Genomic DNA, 14495 nt, shown 5'->3' on the forward strand with positions numbered 1-14495 from the left:
CCAGCATGACAATGCCACCAGCCATACTGCTCGTTCTGTGCTTGATTTCCTGCAAGACATGAATGTCAGTGTTCTGCCATGGCCGGCGAAGAGCCCCGATCTCAATCCCATTGAGCACGTCTGGGACCTATTGGATCGGAGGGTGAGGGCTAGGGCCATTCCCCCCCAGAAATGTCCGGGAACTTTCAGGTGCCTTGGTGGAAGAGTGGGGTAACATCTCACAGCAAGAACTGGCAAATCTGGTGCAGTCCATGAGGAGGAGATGCAGTACTTAATGCAGCTGCTGGCCACACCAGATACTGACTGTTACTTATGTTACTTATTTTGACCCCCCCCCTTTGTTCAGGGACACATTATTCAATTTCTGTTAGTAACATGTCGGTGGAAGGTGTTCAGTTTATGTCTCAGTTGTTGAATCTTGTTATGTTCATACAAAAATTTACACATGTTAACTTTCAGTGATACCCATCCCGGATCCGTGATCCTCAAAAAAGCTGACTAGCATATTCTAGCCTAACGGGACAGGGATATCATATAATATAATTTTCATGAAATCACAAGTCCAATACAGCAAATGAAAGATAAACATCTTGTGAATCCAGCCATCATTTCCAATTTTTTAAATGTTTTACAGCGAAAACACAATATGTATTTCTATTAGCTAACCACAATAGCCAAACACACAACCGCATATTTTCACCATGTTTCCACCGCATAGGTAGCTTTCACAAAACCGACAAAATAGAGATATAGTTAGTCACTAACCAAGAAACAACTTCATCAGATGACAGTCTTATAACATGTCATACAATACATTTATGTTTTGTTCGAAAAATGTGCATATTTGAGGTATAAATCATAGTTTTACATTGCAGCTACCATCACAAATAGCACCGAAGCAGCCAGAATAATTACAGAGAGCAACGTGAAATACATAAATACTCATCATAAAACATTTATGAAAAATACATGGTGTACAGCAATGAAAGATAAACATCTTGTGAATCCAGCCAGTATTTCCGATTTTTTAAAGTGTTTTACAGCGAAAACACAATGTAGAATTATATTAGCTTACCACAATAGCCAAACACACAAACGCAGAGGTAGCTTTCGCAAAAACCAGCAAAAGATATAAAATTAAATCACTAACCTTTGGACAACTTCATCAGATGACAGTCTTATAACATCATGTTATACAATACACTTATGTTTTGTTCGAAAATGTGCATATTTAGCGCTGCAATCGTGGTTATACATTGTGAATATGTAGCAACATTTTCCCAGAATGTCCGGAGATATTTTGGACACTCACCTAATCTGACCAAAGAACTCATCATAAACTTTACATAAAAATACTTGTGGTATGGCAAATGAAAGATACACTGGTTCTTAATGCAACCGCTGTGTTAGATTTTTAAAAATAACTTTACCATAACATACAGCTTGCGTTATTGTGAGACAGCACTCACCAACACGGCGGAGAATAGGAGTCAATATTTTACACAGAAATACGAAATAACATCATACATTTTTTCTTACTTTTGCTAAGCTTCCATCAGAATGTTGTACAAGGAGTCCTTGGTCCAGAATAAATCGTTGTTTGGTTTTAGAATGTCCATTTCTTCTGTCGAATTCGCGCCACAATGCTAGCCAATGTTACTAACATTCCCACCCTCTCTTGGCGCAAAGAACGGAAAACTCCAAAAGTCCCAATAAACGTTGAATAAACTGATGAAACTCAGTTGAAAAAACCTACTTTATGATGTTTTTCTAATATGTATCAAATAAAATCAGAGCCGGAGATATTCGCCGTGTAAACCGAACGCTTTTCAGAAGGCAATGTCGAGGTCCTTCTCGCGCCTTGGAAAACTGACAAAATGGCTGATCTGCCACTCCAAAAGCTCATGTTCGACCTCAGATCATGCTAGACACCTCATTCCACCTTCCACTGCCTGTTGACATCTAGTGGAAGGCGTATGAAGTGCATGTATATCGATAAATATAAGCCAGTTGAATAGGCAGGCCCTGATACAGAGCCCCATTTTCAGAATTTTCACTTCCTGTCTGGAAGTTTGCTGCCAAATGAGTTCTGTTTTACTCACAGATATAATTCAAACAGTTTTAGAAACTTGAGAGTGTTTTCTATCCAATAGTAATAATACTATGCATATTGTATGATCTAGAATAGAGTACGAGGCCGTTTAAATTGGGCACGATTTTTTCCAAAGTGAAAACAGCGCCCCCCTATTGACAAGAAGTTTTTAAGTTTTCTGAAAATAAACGCAGTTGACAGTGAGAGGATGTTCTCTATCTACAGTATCTCTATATACTCTATCTACAGTATCTACTATATACTCTATCTACAGTATCTACTATATACTCTATCTACAGTATCTACTATATACTCTATCTACAGTATCTACTATATACTCTATATACAGTATCTACTATATACTCTATCTACAGTATCTACTATATACTCTATCTACAGTATCTACTATATCTACAGTATCTACTATATACTCTATCTACAGTATCTACTATATACTCTATCTACAGTATCTACTATATACTCTATCTACAGTATCTATATATCTACAGTTTTTATATACACTGAGTGTATAGAGTATAGAGTTTCATCCCCCTTTTCCCTCAGAACACCCTCATTTCATCGGGTCATGGACTACAAAGCGTTCCACAGGGATGCTGGCCCATGTTAACTCCAATGCTTCCCACAGTTGTGTCAAGTTGTCTGGATGTCCTTTGGGTGGTGGACCATTCTTGATATCCACGGGAAACTGTTGAGCGTAAAAAACCCAACAGTGTTGCAGTTCATGACACACTCAAACCGGTGCGCCTGGAACCTACTACCATACACCGTTCAAAGGCATTTCAATATTTTGTCTTGCCCATTGACCCTCTGAATGGCACACATACACAATCCATGTCTCAAATCCTTCTTTAACCTGTCTCCTCCCCTTCATCTACACTGATTGAAGTGGATTTAAAAGGTTACATCAATAAAAAAAACATACTGTAGCTTTCACCTGGATTCACCTGGATTCACCTGGATTCATCTGGTCGGTCTTTGTCATGGAAAGAGCACTTGTTCCTAATGTTTTGTGCACTCAGTGTACGTATTACACTAGAAAAGTGAGTTCACAGTAGATCAGTGTAGCGAAATGTTGGGAGGGGGGGTGAGCTATGCAGCCATAGAAGAGTCCGTTGTAGAGGTAAAGGATGAGAGCTGTATAGAGTGAGATCAGTGTGGGAGTGTGTGGGTTGACATACTGTGGTGGTGCTGGGGGTTGTGGTACACTGGGCTGTTGGGGATGAGAATGGGACTGACTGCATCTCAGCAGGCACGCAAAGCTGACAGACTTCTGTGGTAACCTGGGCAACTGCCACTGTCTACTGTCTCTGAGCTGAACCTCCCTCTACAGAATGAATGGAGGATGTGGTGAGTACGTCTAGTGTTCAGCGCGTTCTGGCGTACATGCATATGAGTGTGTGTGTGTGTGTGTGTACAACAAGGTATGTACTCACTACTGTAAGTCGCTCTGGATAAAAGCGTCTGCTAAATGACTGAAAAGTAAATGTGATGTGTGTGTGTGTGTGTGTGTGTGTGTGTGTGTGTGTGTGTGTGTGTGTGTGTGTGTGTGTGTGTGTGTGTGTGTGTGTGTGTGTGTGTGTGTGTGTGTGTGTGTGTGTGTGTGTGTGTGTGTGTGTGTGTGTGTGTGTGTGTGTGTGTAAAAATAATAAAGTAGGACACTGACGATAATTGATTTATCTTGTGAACTGATTGGGCTCAAAAGTGCAAATGTCCTCTTTCATCATATATTAACAGAACAGAGCTAGTGAATATGATACATTATTGATATCAGTTACATAAAGGGTTTGTATAATTATAACACATGGCCTTTAGACTGGCCCAAAATGTCTCTAAAGACCTGCACACTGTTTCAATGTGGAGAGAGAGACCAGTGTAGGAAGTCTGCTGTGGCATATAGTAAGGGCCTGCCTGGCCATTAAGCCCTGGTAACACTGCTTACTGCCCTAGCCATCATCATCCGTGCAGCCTGTCATTAAGATCCATTGATCCTCCCAAGACACCACACTCAACACGATGCTATGTTATAATGGGTGATCACGCAAAACCATATACTGTTTCACTGGAAGAGCAATTCATGGAAAAGGAAGCGGTGGAACATTTACAGTCATGTCCAAAAGTATTGGGACAGTGACACATTTCTGTTGTGGTTTTGGCTCAGTACTCCAGCACTATGGATTTAAAATCAAACAATGACTACAAGGTTAAAGTGCAGACTGTCAGCTTTAATTTGAGAGTATTTTTATCCATATCGGGTGAACCGTTTAGAAAGTACTGCACTTTTTGTACATAGTCCCCCCATTTTAGGGGACCAAAAGTATTAGGACAAATTCACTTACAAGTGTATTAAAATAGACAAAGGTTCAGTATTTGGTCCCATATTCCTAGTACTCAATGATTACATCAAGTTTGTGACTCTACAAACTTGTTGGATGCATTTGCTGTTTGTTTTGTTTGTGTTTCAGATCATTTTGTGTCCAATAGAAATTAATGGTACATATTTTGGAGTCACTTTTACTGTAAATAAGAATATAATATTTTTCTAAACACTTTTACATTATTGTGAATGCTACCATGAATAAATCAGGAATAATGATGAATGAGAAAGTTACAGCATAAATATCATACCTCCCAAAATGCTAACCTCCCCTGTTATTGTAATGGTGAGAGGTTAGCATGTCTTGGGGGTATGATATAAAATGCTAACCTCCCCTGTTATTGTAATGGTAAGAGGTTAGCATGTCTTGGGGGTATGATATAAAATGCTAACCTCCCCTGTTATTGTAATGGTGAGAGGTTAGCATGTCTTGGGGGTATGATATAAAATGCTAACCTCCCCTGTTACTGTAATGGTGAGAGGTTAGCATGTCTCCAAAGCGCTGTAGTTTTGAGACAAAAAAAACCAAAAATGTGTTACTGTCCCATATATGTTTGGAGCTGACTGTAATGTTCTATGCCATGGTCACTAAAATGATATTCTAACACAAACATTGCATGAGATATAGAGATGGAGAGAGAGAGGAAAAAGAGTGAGGGAGACATGGAGCAGGAGAGAGAAGGAGAGAGATGAGAGATATAGAGAGAGAGAGAAAGAGAGAGCAAAAGAGAAAGAGGAGAGGGAGAGAGAAATAGAGAGAAACGGTCCCGAAATGCTAATGTTCCCTGCTCGTCCCCGACAGCTGGCCTGTGCTGTTTGACATGTGTGATGAATGGTGTATCATTGGTACTGCTGCCCTCTCCACTAATGGCACCAGTCCAGAGACAAAGGCAAGAGGAAAAACCCAGCAGCACCAGCAAAGGATGCTTCCTTCAATTAACACACCCCAGCAGCTCCCTTCCTCCTACACACACACACACACACACACACACACACACACACACACACACACACACACACACACACACACACACACACACACACACACACACACACACACACACACACACACACACACACACACACACACACACACACACACACACACACAAACACACACTCATCGATGCTCATATCTCACTGCAGTGTTGACGGGAATCTGCTGAGCACAGCTTATTTCCCTCTGCTCTGATAGTTGCTGTGTGTCTCTCCCCACTTGCCTCTAGTCACCCGCGTCTCACATGTGGCAATTACTACAGACACATGTAGGTGTAGAGGCTTTTTAGGGTGTGGAGTGGCAAGACACAGAAGAAAAACAGAGCACTCAAGTGACAGGTGAAAAATGAGGGGAAAAGGAAACAGAAAAACATCCAGGGAAAGAGGAAAAAGATGCTTAGTTGGCAAAGAATGGGGCAGTCATTACTCACCCTGCACCCGGGCTGTTTGGGGACTGAGGCTGGGGCTCTTTGGAGCTGAGGCTGTTTGGGGCTGAGGCTGTTCAGAGAGAGAGCGAGAGAGAGAGAGCGAGAGCGAGAGAGAGAGAGAGAGAGAGAGAGAGAGAGAGAGAGAGAGAGAGAGAGAGAGAGAGAGAGCGAGAGAGAGAGAGAGAGAGAGAGAGAGAGAGAGAGAGCGAGAGAGAGCGAGAGAGCGAGAGAGAGAGCTAGAGAGAGCGAGAGAGAGAGGTGAAACAGGGATGCAGCTTGAGCCCCACCCTCTTTAACATATATACAGTTGAAGTCGGAAGTTTACATACACCTTAGCCAAATACATTTAAACTCAGTTTTTCACAATTCCTGACATTTAATCCTAGTAAACATCCCTGTCTTAGGTCAGTTAGGATCACCACTTTATTTTAAGAATGTAAAATGGCAGAATTATAGTAGAGTGAATGATTTATATCAGCCTCTATTTCTTTCATCACATTCCCAGTGGGTCAGAAGTTTACATACACTCAATTAGTATTTGGTAGCATTGCCTTTAAATTGTTTAACTTGGGTCAAAGTTTTCGGACAGCCTTCCACAAGCTTCCCACAATAAGTTGGGTGAATTTTGGCCCATTCCTCCTGACAGAGCTGGTGTAACTGAGTCAGGTTTGTATGCCTCCCTGCTCGCACACGCTTTTTCAGTTCTGCCCACACATTTTCTATAGGATTGAGGTCAGCACTTTGTGATGGCCACTCCAATACCTTGACTTGGTTGTCCTTAAGCCATTTTGCCACAACTTTGGAAGTATGCTTGGGGTCATTGTCCATTTGGAAGACCCATTTGCGACCAAGCTTTAACTTCCTGACTGATGTCTTGAGTTGTTGCTTCAGTATATCCACATCATTTTCCTACCTCATGATGCCATCTATTTTGTGAAGTTCACCAGTCCCTCCTGAGGCAAAGCACACACACAACATGATGCTGCCAACCCCTGTGCTTCACGATTGGCATGGTGTTCCTCAGCTTGCAAGCCTCCCCCTTTTTCCTCCAACCATAACGATGGTCATTATGGCCAAACAGTTCTATTTTTGTTTCAACAGACCAGAGGACATTTCTCCAAAAAGTATGATCTTTGTCCCCATGTGCAGTTGCAAACCGTAGTCTGGCTTTTTCATGACGGTTTTGGAGCAGTGGCTTCTTCCTTGCTGCGCGGCCTTTCAGGTTATATCGATATAGGACTCGTTTTACTGTGGATATAGATACTTTTATACCTGTTTCCTCCAGCATCTTCACACGGTCCTTTGCTGTTGTTCTGGGATTTATTTGCACTCTTGGCACCAAAGTACGTTCATCTCTAGGAGACAGAACGAGTCTCCTTCCTGAGTGGTATGATGGCTGCATGGTCCCATGGTGTTTATACTTGTGTACTATTGTTTGTACAGATGAACGTGGTACCTTCAGGCATTTGGAAATTGCTCCCAAGGATGAACGAGACCTGTGGAGGTCTACAATTTTTTTCATGTCTTGGCTGATTTCTTTTGATTTTCTCATTATCTCAAGCAAAGAGGCACTGAGTTTGAATGTACGCTTTGAAATACATCCACAGGTACACCACCAATTGACTCAAATTATGTCAATTAGCCTATCAGAAGCTTCTAAAGCCATGACATCATTTTGTGGAATATTCCAAGCTGTTTAAAGGCACAGTCAACTTGGTGTATGTAAACTTCTGACCCACTGGATTTGTGATACAGTGAATTATAAGTGAAATAATCTGTCTGTCAACAATTGTTGGAAAAATTACTTGTGTCATGCACAAAGTAGATGTCCTAACTGACTTGCCAAAACTATAGTTTGTTAACAAGAAATTTGTGGAGTGGTTGAAAAACAAGTTTTAATGACTCCAACCTAAGTGTATGTAAACTTCTGACTTAAACTGTACCAACGAATTGGTGAGGGCACTAGAACAGTCTGCAGCACCTGGCCAAAAATAATGATGTTCCAAAAAAGGTCCAGTTGCTAGGACCGCAAATACAAATTCCATCTAGACACCGTTGCCCTAGAGCACACAAACAACTATACATACCTCGGCCTAAACATCAGCGTCACAGGTAACTTCCACAAAGCTGTGAACGAGCTGAGAGACAAGGCAAGAAGGGCCTTCTATGCCATATTGGGTAAAAATTCCATTTTATCTCTGTTCTTTTTTAGTCAGGTCAGTAAAAAAATATCAATTACGGTCCCATTCTGATTTGCTTCTAACAGTACCAAAAATTAGAACAGGACATGGTAGAAATAGTTTTAGTTACTTAGCTCCGTGGTCCTGGAATTCTCTCCTGAACATTTTAAAATGTGATGATCTAGTTTCGTTGGTGGAGTTTAAACACTTGATCGATGTATATATCATAGAAGAGTGTAATTGTTTTTAGTCAAGACGTTTGTGTTTTTAATGTACAATTTTTTTGTTTATAGTTTTGTTTAATGTTGTGTTAGTGTATGTAAGCTGTTTTGTCTGAAACGTTGTTCCCTCTGCTGCTATTGGACCAGGTCTCTCTTGGAAAAGAGATGCTATCTCAATGAGAAAAAACCTGTATAAATAAAGGTAAAATAAAAAATCAAAATCAAAAGGAACATAAAATTCGACATACCAAAAAAATACTTGCTAAAAATACTTGAATCAGTTATAGAACCCATTTGCCTTTTATGGTTGTGAGGTCTGGGGTCCACTCACCAATCTAACAACTCACAAAATGGGACAAACACCAAATTGAGACTGCATGCACAATTCGGCAAAAATATCCTCAGTGTACAGCGTAAAACACAAATGCATGCAGAGCAGAATTAGGCCGATAACCGCTAATTATCAAAATCCAGAAAAGAGCGATTAAATTCTACAACCACCTAAAAGTAAGCGATTCCCAACCCTTCCATTACAAAGCCATCACCTACAGAGAGATTAACCTGGAGAAGCAGACCCCTAAGCAAGCTGGTCCTGGGTCTCTGTTCACAAACACAAACAGACCCCACAGAGTCCCAGGAAAGCAACACAATTAGACCCAACCAAATCATGAGAAAAAAAGATAATTACTTGACACATTGGAAAGAATTTACAAGAAAACTGAGCAAACTAGAATACTATTTGGCCTTAAACAGAGAGTACACAGTGGCAGAATACCTGACCACTGTGACTGACCCAAACTTAAGGAAAGCTTTGACTATGTATAGACTCAGTGAGCATAGCCTTGCTATTGAGAAAGGCCGCCATAGGCAGACATGGCTCTCAAGAGAAGTCAGGCTATGTGCTCACTGCCCACAAAATGAGGTGGAAACTGAGCTGCACTTCCTAACCTCCTGCCCAATGTATGACCATATTAGAGACACATATTTACCACAGATTACACAGATCCACAAAGAATTCAAAAACAAACCCCATTTTGATCAACTCCCATATCTACTGGTTAAATACCACAGTGTTCCATCACAGCAGCAAGATTTGTGACCTGTTGCCACAAGAAAAGGGCCACCAGTGAAGAACAAACACCATTGTAAATATTTATTTTCCCCTTTGTACTTTAACTATTTGCACATTGTTACAACGCTGTATATAGACATAATATGACATTTGAAATGTCTTTATTCTATTGGAACTTCTGTGAGTGTAATGTTTACTGTTAATTTTTGTTGTTTATTTCACTATTGTATAATTTCTACTTCACTTGCTTTGGCAATGTTAACATGCAATTTCCCATGCCAATAAAGCCCTTAAATTGAATTGAATTGAGAGAGAATCAGAGAGAGCAAAAGAGACAGAGAGAATAATATAACATTTGAAATGTCTATATTATTTGAAAACTTTTGTGAGTGTAATGTTTACTAATGTTTCTCTTGTTTTTTCCCTTTTGTTTGTTAATTTCACTTGCTTTGGCAATGTACACATATGTTTCCCATGCCAATAAAGCCCTTTGAATTGAATTGAGAGGGAAAAAGAGAGAATTGAGAGGGTGAGTAGTGATTTGGGGAGTTTTAGGGAATGGCAAATGTAACTTATTCGTAACTTACTTTCTCTTACAAACACATACTTGTAGGTGTGTTTTTTTTAGAGGAGAGTGGGGAGCTATTTGGATTGCCTATTCCTCAATCTGTTGGCTGGAAAGACCCCTTATAGGGTTGAGGTACCCTTATACTTGCCTGTTTTAAAGTTCCAGACATAGAGAATTCAGAACAGAGAGGAAGAGAGTCAGAAAGGAGAACGAATGGGGGGGGAGAAAACAAGAGTGAGAGAGAGGGAGAAAAATGTAGAGAGCTGAAAAATATTAACATGAATAATTGCTGTCATTTAGGTGGAGCGGAGAGAGGGAATGGGATAATGAAATTATTTAACGAACTATAACAGCCTTTTATTGGTTTTTAATTACATGAGTCATCGTTCCTTAATGCCATCAGACTAGCTGGCTTTCACATTACAAATTAGACGGAGGTCCGTCTATACTAAAGAGAACATCACACAAAGTAGCCTGTAAGAACACATATACAGAACATACCAAAAGATGGGACAGTGTAACCTAACATTCACATGAGACATTAGCTTAATACAGTAACAGCTAACTAAGTTGCAATAATGGACTTGTTAAGGAGACAGTTTGTACGAGTTTTCCCTCCAAGCGGTTATCAATGCCTCGTTCTGCCACCTTTGTTGACTCTATCTGGTCACATCTCAGTGTTCAAGAAGTAAAAAGATAAAAGGCAGTATCTGAGCCACAGTTCTATCTAACTTTTTTAAAGTTAAGTGTTAATCAAAGCGAGTGTGACTGTCTTAATGATTTGATGGATTTGGCGTTCCGTTTGATGTTGGCCCTCCAAGATGAACAGAATGTTGATTGCTTTGACATAGAAAGCACAGCTGAGTCAGGCAACCTCTCGCAAACACATACAGCACATACATACACACACACAGACAAAGACACACACACACACACACACACACACACACAAACATCACGGAAGGAAAACACCAATACCGACACTATTCTTTATAGAGACTTCAGAGTTTTTCTCTTTCTCTTGGAACAAAATATGTCCAGAAAGCCATACTCAAGATGACAAACAATGTAAAAATGGTACAGGAACTTTAAAGCTGAGTTTGAACGATCAAACTTTCACTCTTGTCAATCAACAGAGTGAAAGGCAAGGGTTCACATTTGTTTTAATATTTTATTTGTTGGTAGTGATCCAGGTACAAGGAAAGAAAATAACTTTGATTTATCTTACAGGACATGGGGATGGGACTTGTAAAAGTTTTCTTGTTCTTGGACAAGGACATGCAAGTGAATACAGAAGGTTGTTTACAGGAAAGATATGAGAATGTATAAATTGCATTGGAGAGAGGGTATCCCCTTGCCCCGCACTGTAAAGAAAGACAACTTCCTATTTTTGCCTTTCTTTAATCCTCTTTTTTTGCAAAAAGGCAACACACAGATCCAACAATACTGAGAAAAGTAACAAAAGAGAGGGAAAGTACTTCTCAACCTCCCAAAAAAGAACATTTGTATCTATTGTCGTATCAAGCAAATGAGGAAAATATCGCTCTTTGTGTTTGGAAAAGGTTTTAGTTTCTTTTGTTTTGAGATGAGAGGAAGCAGAGTAGTTAACATGCAGGACCGAGTGTCTCGAGTATCTCTGACAACTAATGACTCAGCATTGCACCTGGAGAGACCATCAAGTCCTTTTGGCCTAGCTCAGGGATGGGCAACTCCAGTCCTCAGGGGGCCTGATTGGTGTCACACTTTTGCCTCAGCCCCCACTAACACACCTGATTCCAATGATCAACCAATCATGACCTTCAGTTTTGAATGCAATTATTTTCATCAGCTGTGTTTGCTAGGGATGGAGACAAAGTGTGACAGCACCCCGCCCCTGAGGACTGGAGTTGTCCATCCCCAGCCTTCTCCGACAGAAAAAGAAAAAAAAATACATTTTATTTAATATTCCACAAATCTTTATGCATATTTCACAATATACCTTTTTATTATCATTTTAATAAATACAAAACAACAACACAGTGATTTAAAGGAAAACCATGAGTATTAAAAAGACAAAAAACGCAATAGACATTAGAAATATCGATATTAATTTGGTATGTTCTGTTACTGACATCTTGCCTTAAGGTGGATGGACCAGCACTTTAAACTTGGAATTAAAACCACTGGCGAAAAGAAATTAAACAGGACAGCATCGGACATAAAAGAGGAATATCTTTCAGCAATGAAACTGGAATGAAATAACCGAGTGGAGATGCATATGAATATATACACATATATACACACATACATGAACACCGCCAGAATGTAAAATAACCTGAGATACTCCTTGCACCTCATTTCCAGAACACTGGCCACTAGGTTGATGATATGATATGACAGTGACATAAACGCGACAGTACAACAGCATATCTGACAAAGCCTTCCGTTTCCTTTCCAACTCTCCTTTTATAAACATTAAGCAGTACTAAAGAAGACACAAAATAAACAGTCATTGAACCAGTAAAATTGTGAACGTTGATTTTGAAAACATTATTAAGCAGTATTTTTGAGTCCATAAAAGGCATACAAAGAAACAGGCTTTTAAAAAATGATAAGAACATTGTTTGAAAAGATACAAATTGAACATCTGGGGCTGAATAGTTCCATGCGGCCGGCAGAAGGAAAATGTGTTGTGACTGTTAGGCAGATACAAAGTAGTGGTCTATGCTGTAGAGACAGAGGCATTGGGATCTGCTACTGCAGGTGGCTCTTCTCCATTCTGACTGTACTCTACCTGCCTTCCTCTCCACTATCTGATGCATTCTGGGAATTTGAGTCCCAATAGGAAGTCTAGTTAGTGCTCTATTGTATGCTAATCAGAACACAGTACCATACTTCAGGGCAGGGACTGCAGTCTCCGACTGAAACAGATACAAACAGGCCACTGTGTTGTTTTCCATGGGATGCCATGGATGTGGAGTGCATTAAGGGCTCTAAATTAAGCAAACATCATTTAAAATGGATGACAAAATAAACTTTTGACTTTTGGACAAAAAAAAGGACCTATCCTAAACCTTCTTTCCTGGCAATAGAGAAATCCTTTAGCATCAATGTTAGTTCTTTCTACTGCGTTCAACCCAACCCAGAGTTTATCAAAAGGAAGTCCTTTGTCAGTGTTAGATTATAGATTAGACCTTCTGAACCATGGCTTTGAGGCTCTTCATAGTGTATTTTAAGTGCTGTGGCTTCAGTGACTAGATTCTATTGGTGTACAGCTGGTTGAACACACACCTGCCACACTTGCAGATGTTCACTTTGTGTAATCTACTGTAAATCCATTTTGCTAGACGGATTATACAAATGATCTTCGGATGAAAACAAAAACTCTAGAAATCAATGAAAATATAATCAAAGAAGATGAGATGAAGATAGAATCAAATAAATTGTGTTCAAACGCTGGAATGAAGATGAGGGCCCAGCTAGACGTCCATTGTGGCTGTGTTATGTTCTGAAAACAATACAATGCCTGGACAGCCTCACAACTGCCAGCTCTAACAAGTCTATATCAGCCCATTTGTAGGACTATACGGTTTACAATAGAATCAGATTATGTAGGATCGAAGCTAATCCAATAATCAACTCATAGTTAGAGGAGAGACAAGTCATAATCTTGCTCATAGCCTCTGTACACATTGAACAAGCCCCCCCTCTCTGCCTCTTCTCCGGCCCCCTACCTCAAAGACACTAACAAACCCTATCTTCTTTCTGATTAGTCCTAACTTGGGAATGGGCATCCATTTAGTTGCTGTCCGTAAGCAACCCCTCACTCTTTAATATCTCTCTGTACATTAGTATATAATTTCTCATCTCTCTACAGAAACTCCTCTTCAAATGTCCGTCCGGTTCTTCCTGTCAGCAGGAGCTTTGCTTTTGTGCTTATCACCAAAAATCGCAGTGCAAAAAAACAATAATTAATAATAATAATTATAATAATGAATCAATGATAGCTATTAACAAATGATGGATTATAAAACAATTATTTTATGGCACAACAGCCTATCAATTCAAATATAATACAAATGACTAGATTTAGCCAACAGTATGGAAAGAGGATGCTAAAACTGAAGTAGGCTTGCATAGCAATGCAACAACAACGTAAAGAATCTATTTACAGGAAACAAGATTCCATTTTTTCCCCAAGGAAGATTATTTTGAAAATTAGTTTTCTCATATAGACGTTTTAACTGTTTTGTTTACTTGCTATTGTCTGACTGAAAAACAATAAAGGTGGGAGGTGAGAAATCATTTTGTTGAGGACAACAACATAGTGGGATGTACAGTATGTATGTCTGTGTTTATACATCACATTTACAGTTCTGTTATGGTGGTCATCATCGTCATCTTCCTGCTCCTCTCCTCTGATAATACACAAAGAAGGACAAAGTTCATTGCACCAGTCGGGTGAGGCTTCATTCTGATGAGGACGACGAGGCTTTCTCCAGTTCAGTTCAGATCCTACTGCAGGCAGGTCACTCTGTGAGAGAGACAGAGAGAACAGCAATGT

The 14495-nt window shown here is 39.9% G+C and overlaps 1 protein-coding gene across 16 annotated transcripts in view; it reads right to left on the reverse strand.

The window, feature by feature from the left end:
- Positions 1-10294: 10294 nt before the first annotated feature.
- The window catches only part of LOC139549459 (roundabout homolog 2-like), a 648939-nt gene continuing 644738 nt past the window's right edge, over positions 10295-14495 (reverse strand). For all 16 annotated transcript variants that reach the window (XM_071359993.1, XM_071359991.1, XM_071359998.1 and 13 more), the window contains one exon: positions 10295-14465. In XM_071359993.1, the coding sequence (XP_071216094.1) occupies positions 14464-14465 (2 nt within the window). In that variant the 3' untranslated portion in view covers positions 10295-14463. The remainder of the gene's footprint in view (positions 14466-14495) is intronic.

Source organism: Salvelinus alpinus, chromosome 22 (genome assembly GCF_045679555.1).
Source record: "Salvelinus alpinus chromosome 22, SLU_Salpinus.1, whole genome shotgun sequence".
Classification (NCBI taxonomy): domain Eukaryota; kingdom Metazoa; phylum Chordata; class Actinopteri; order Salmoniformes; family Salmonidae; genus Salvelinus; species Salvelinus alpinus.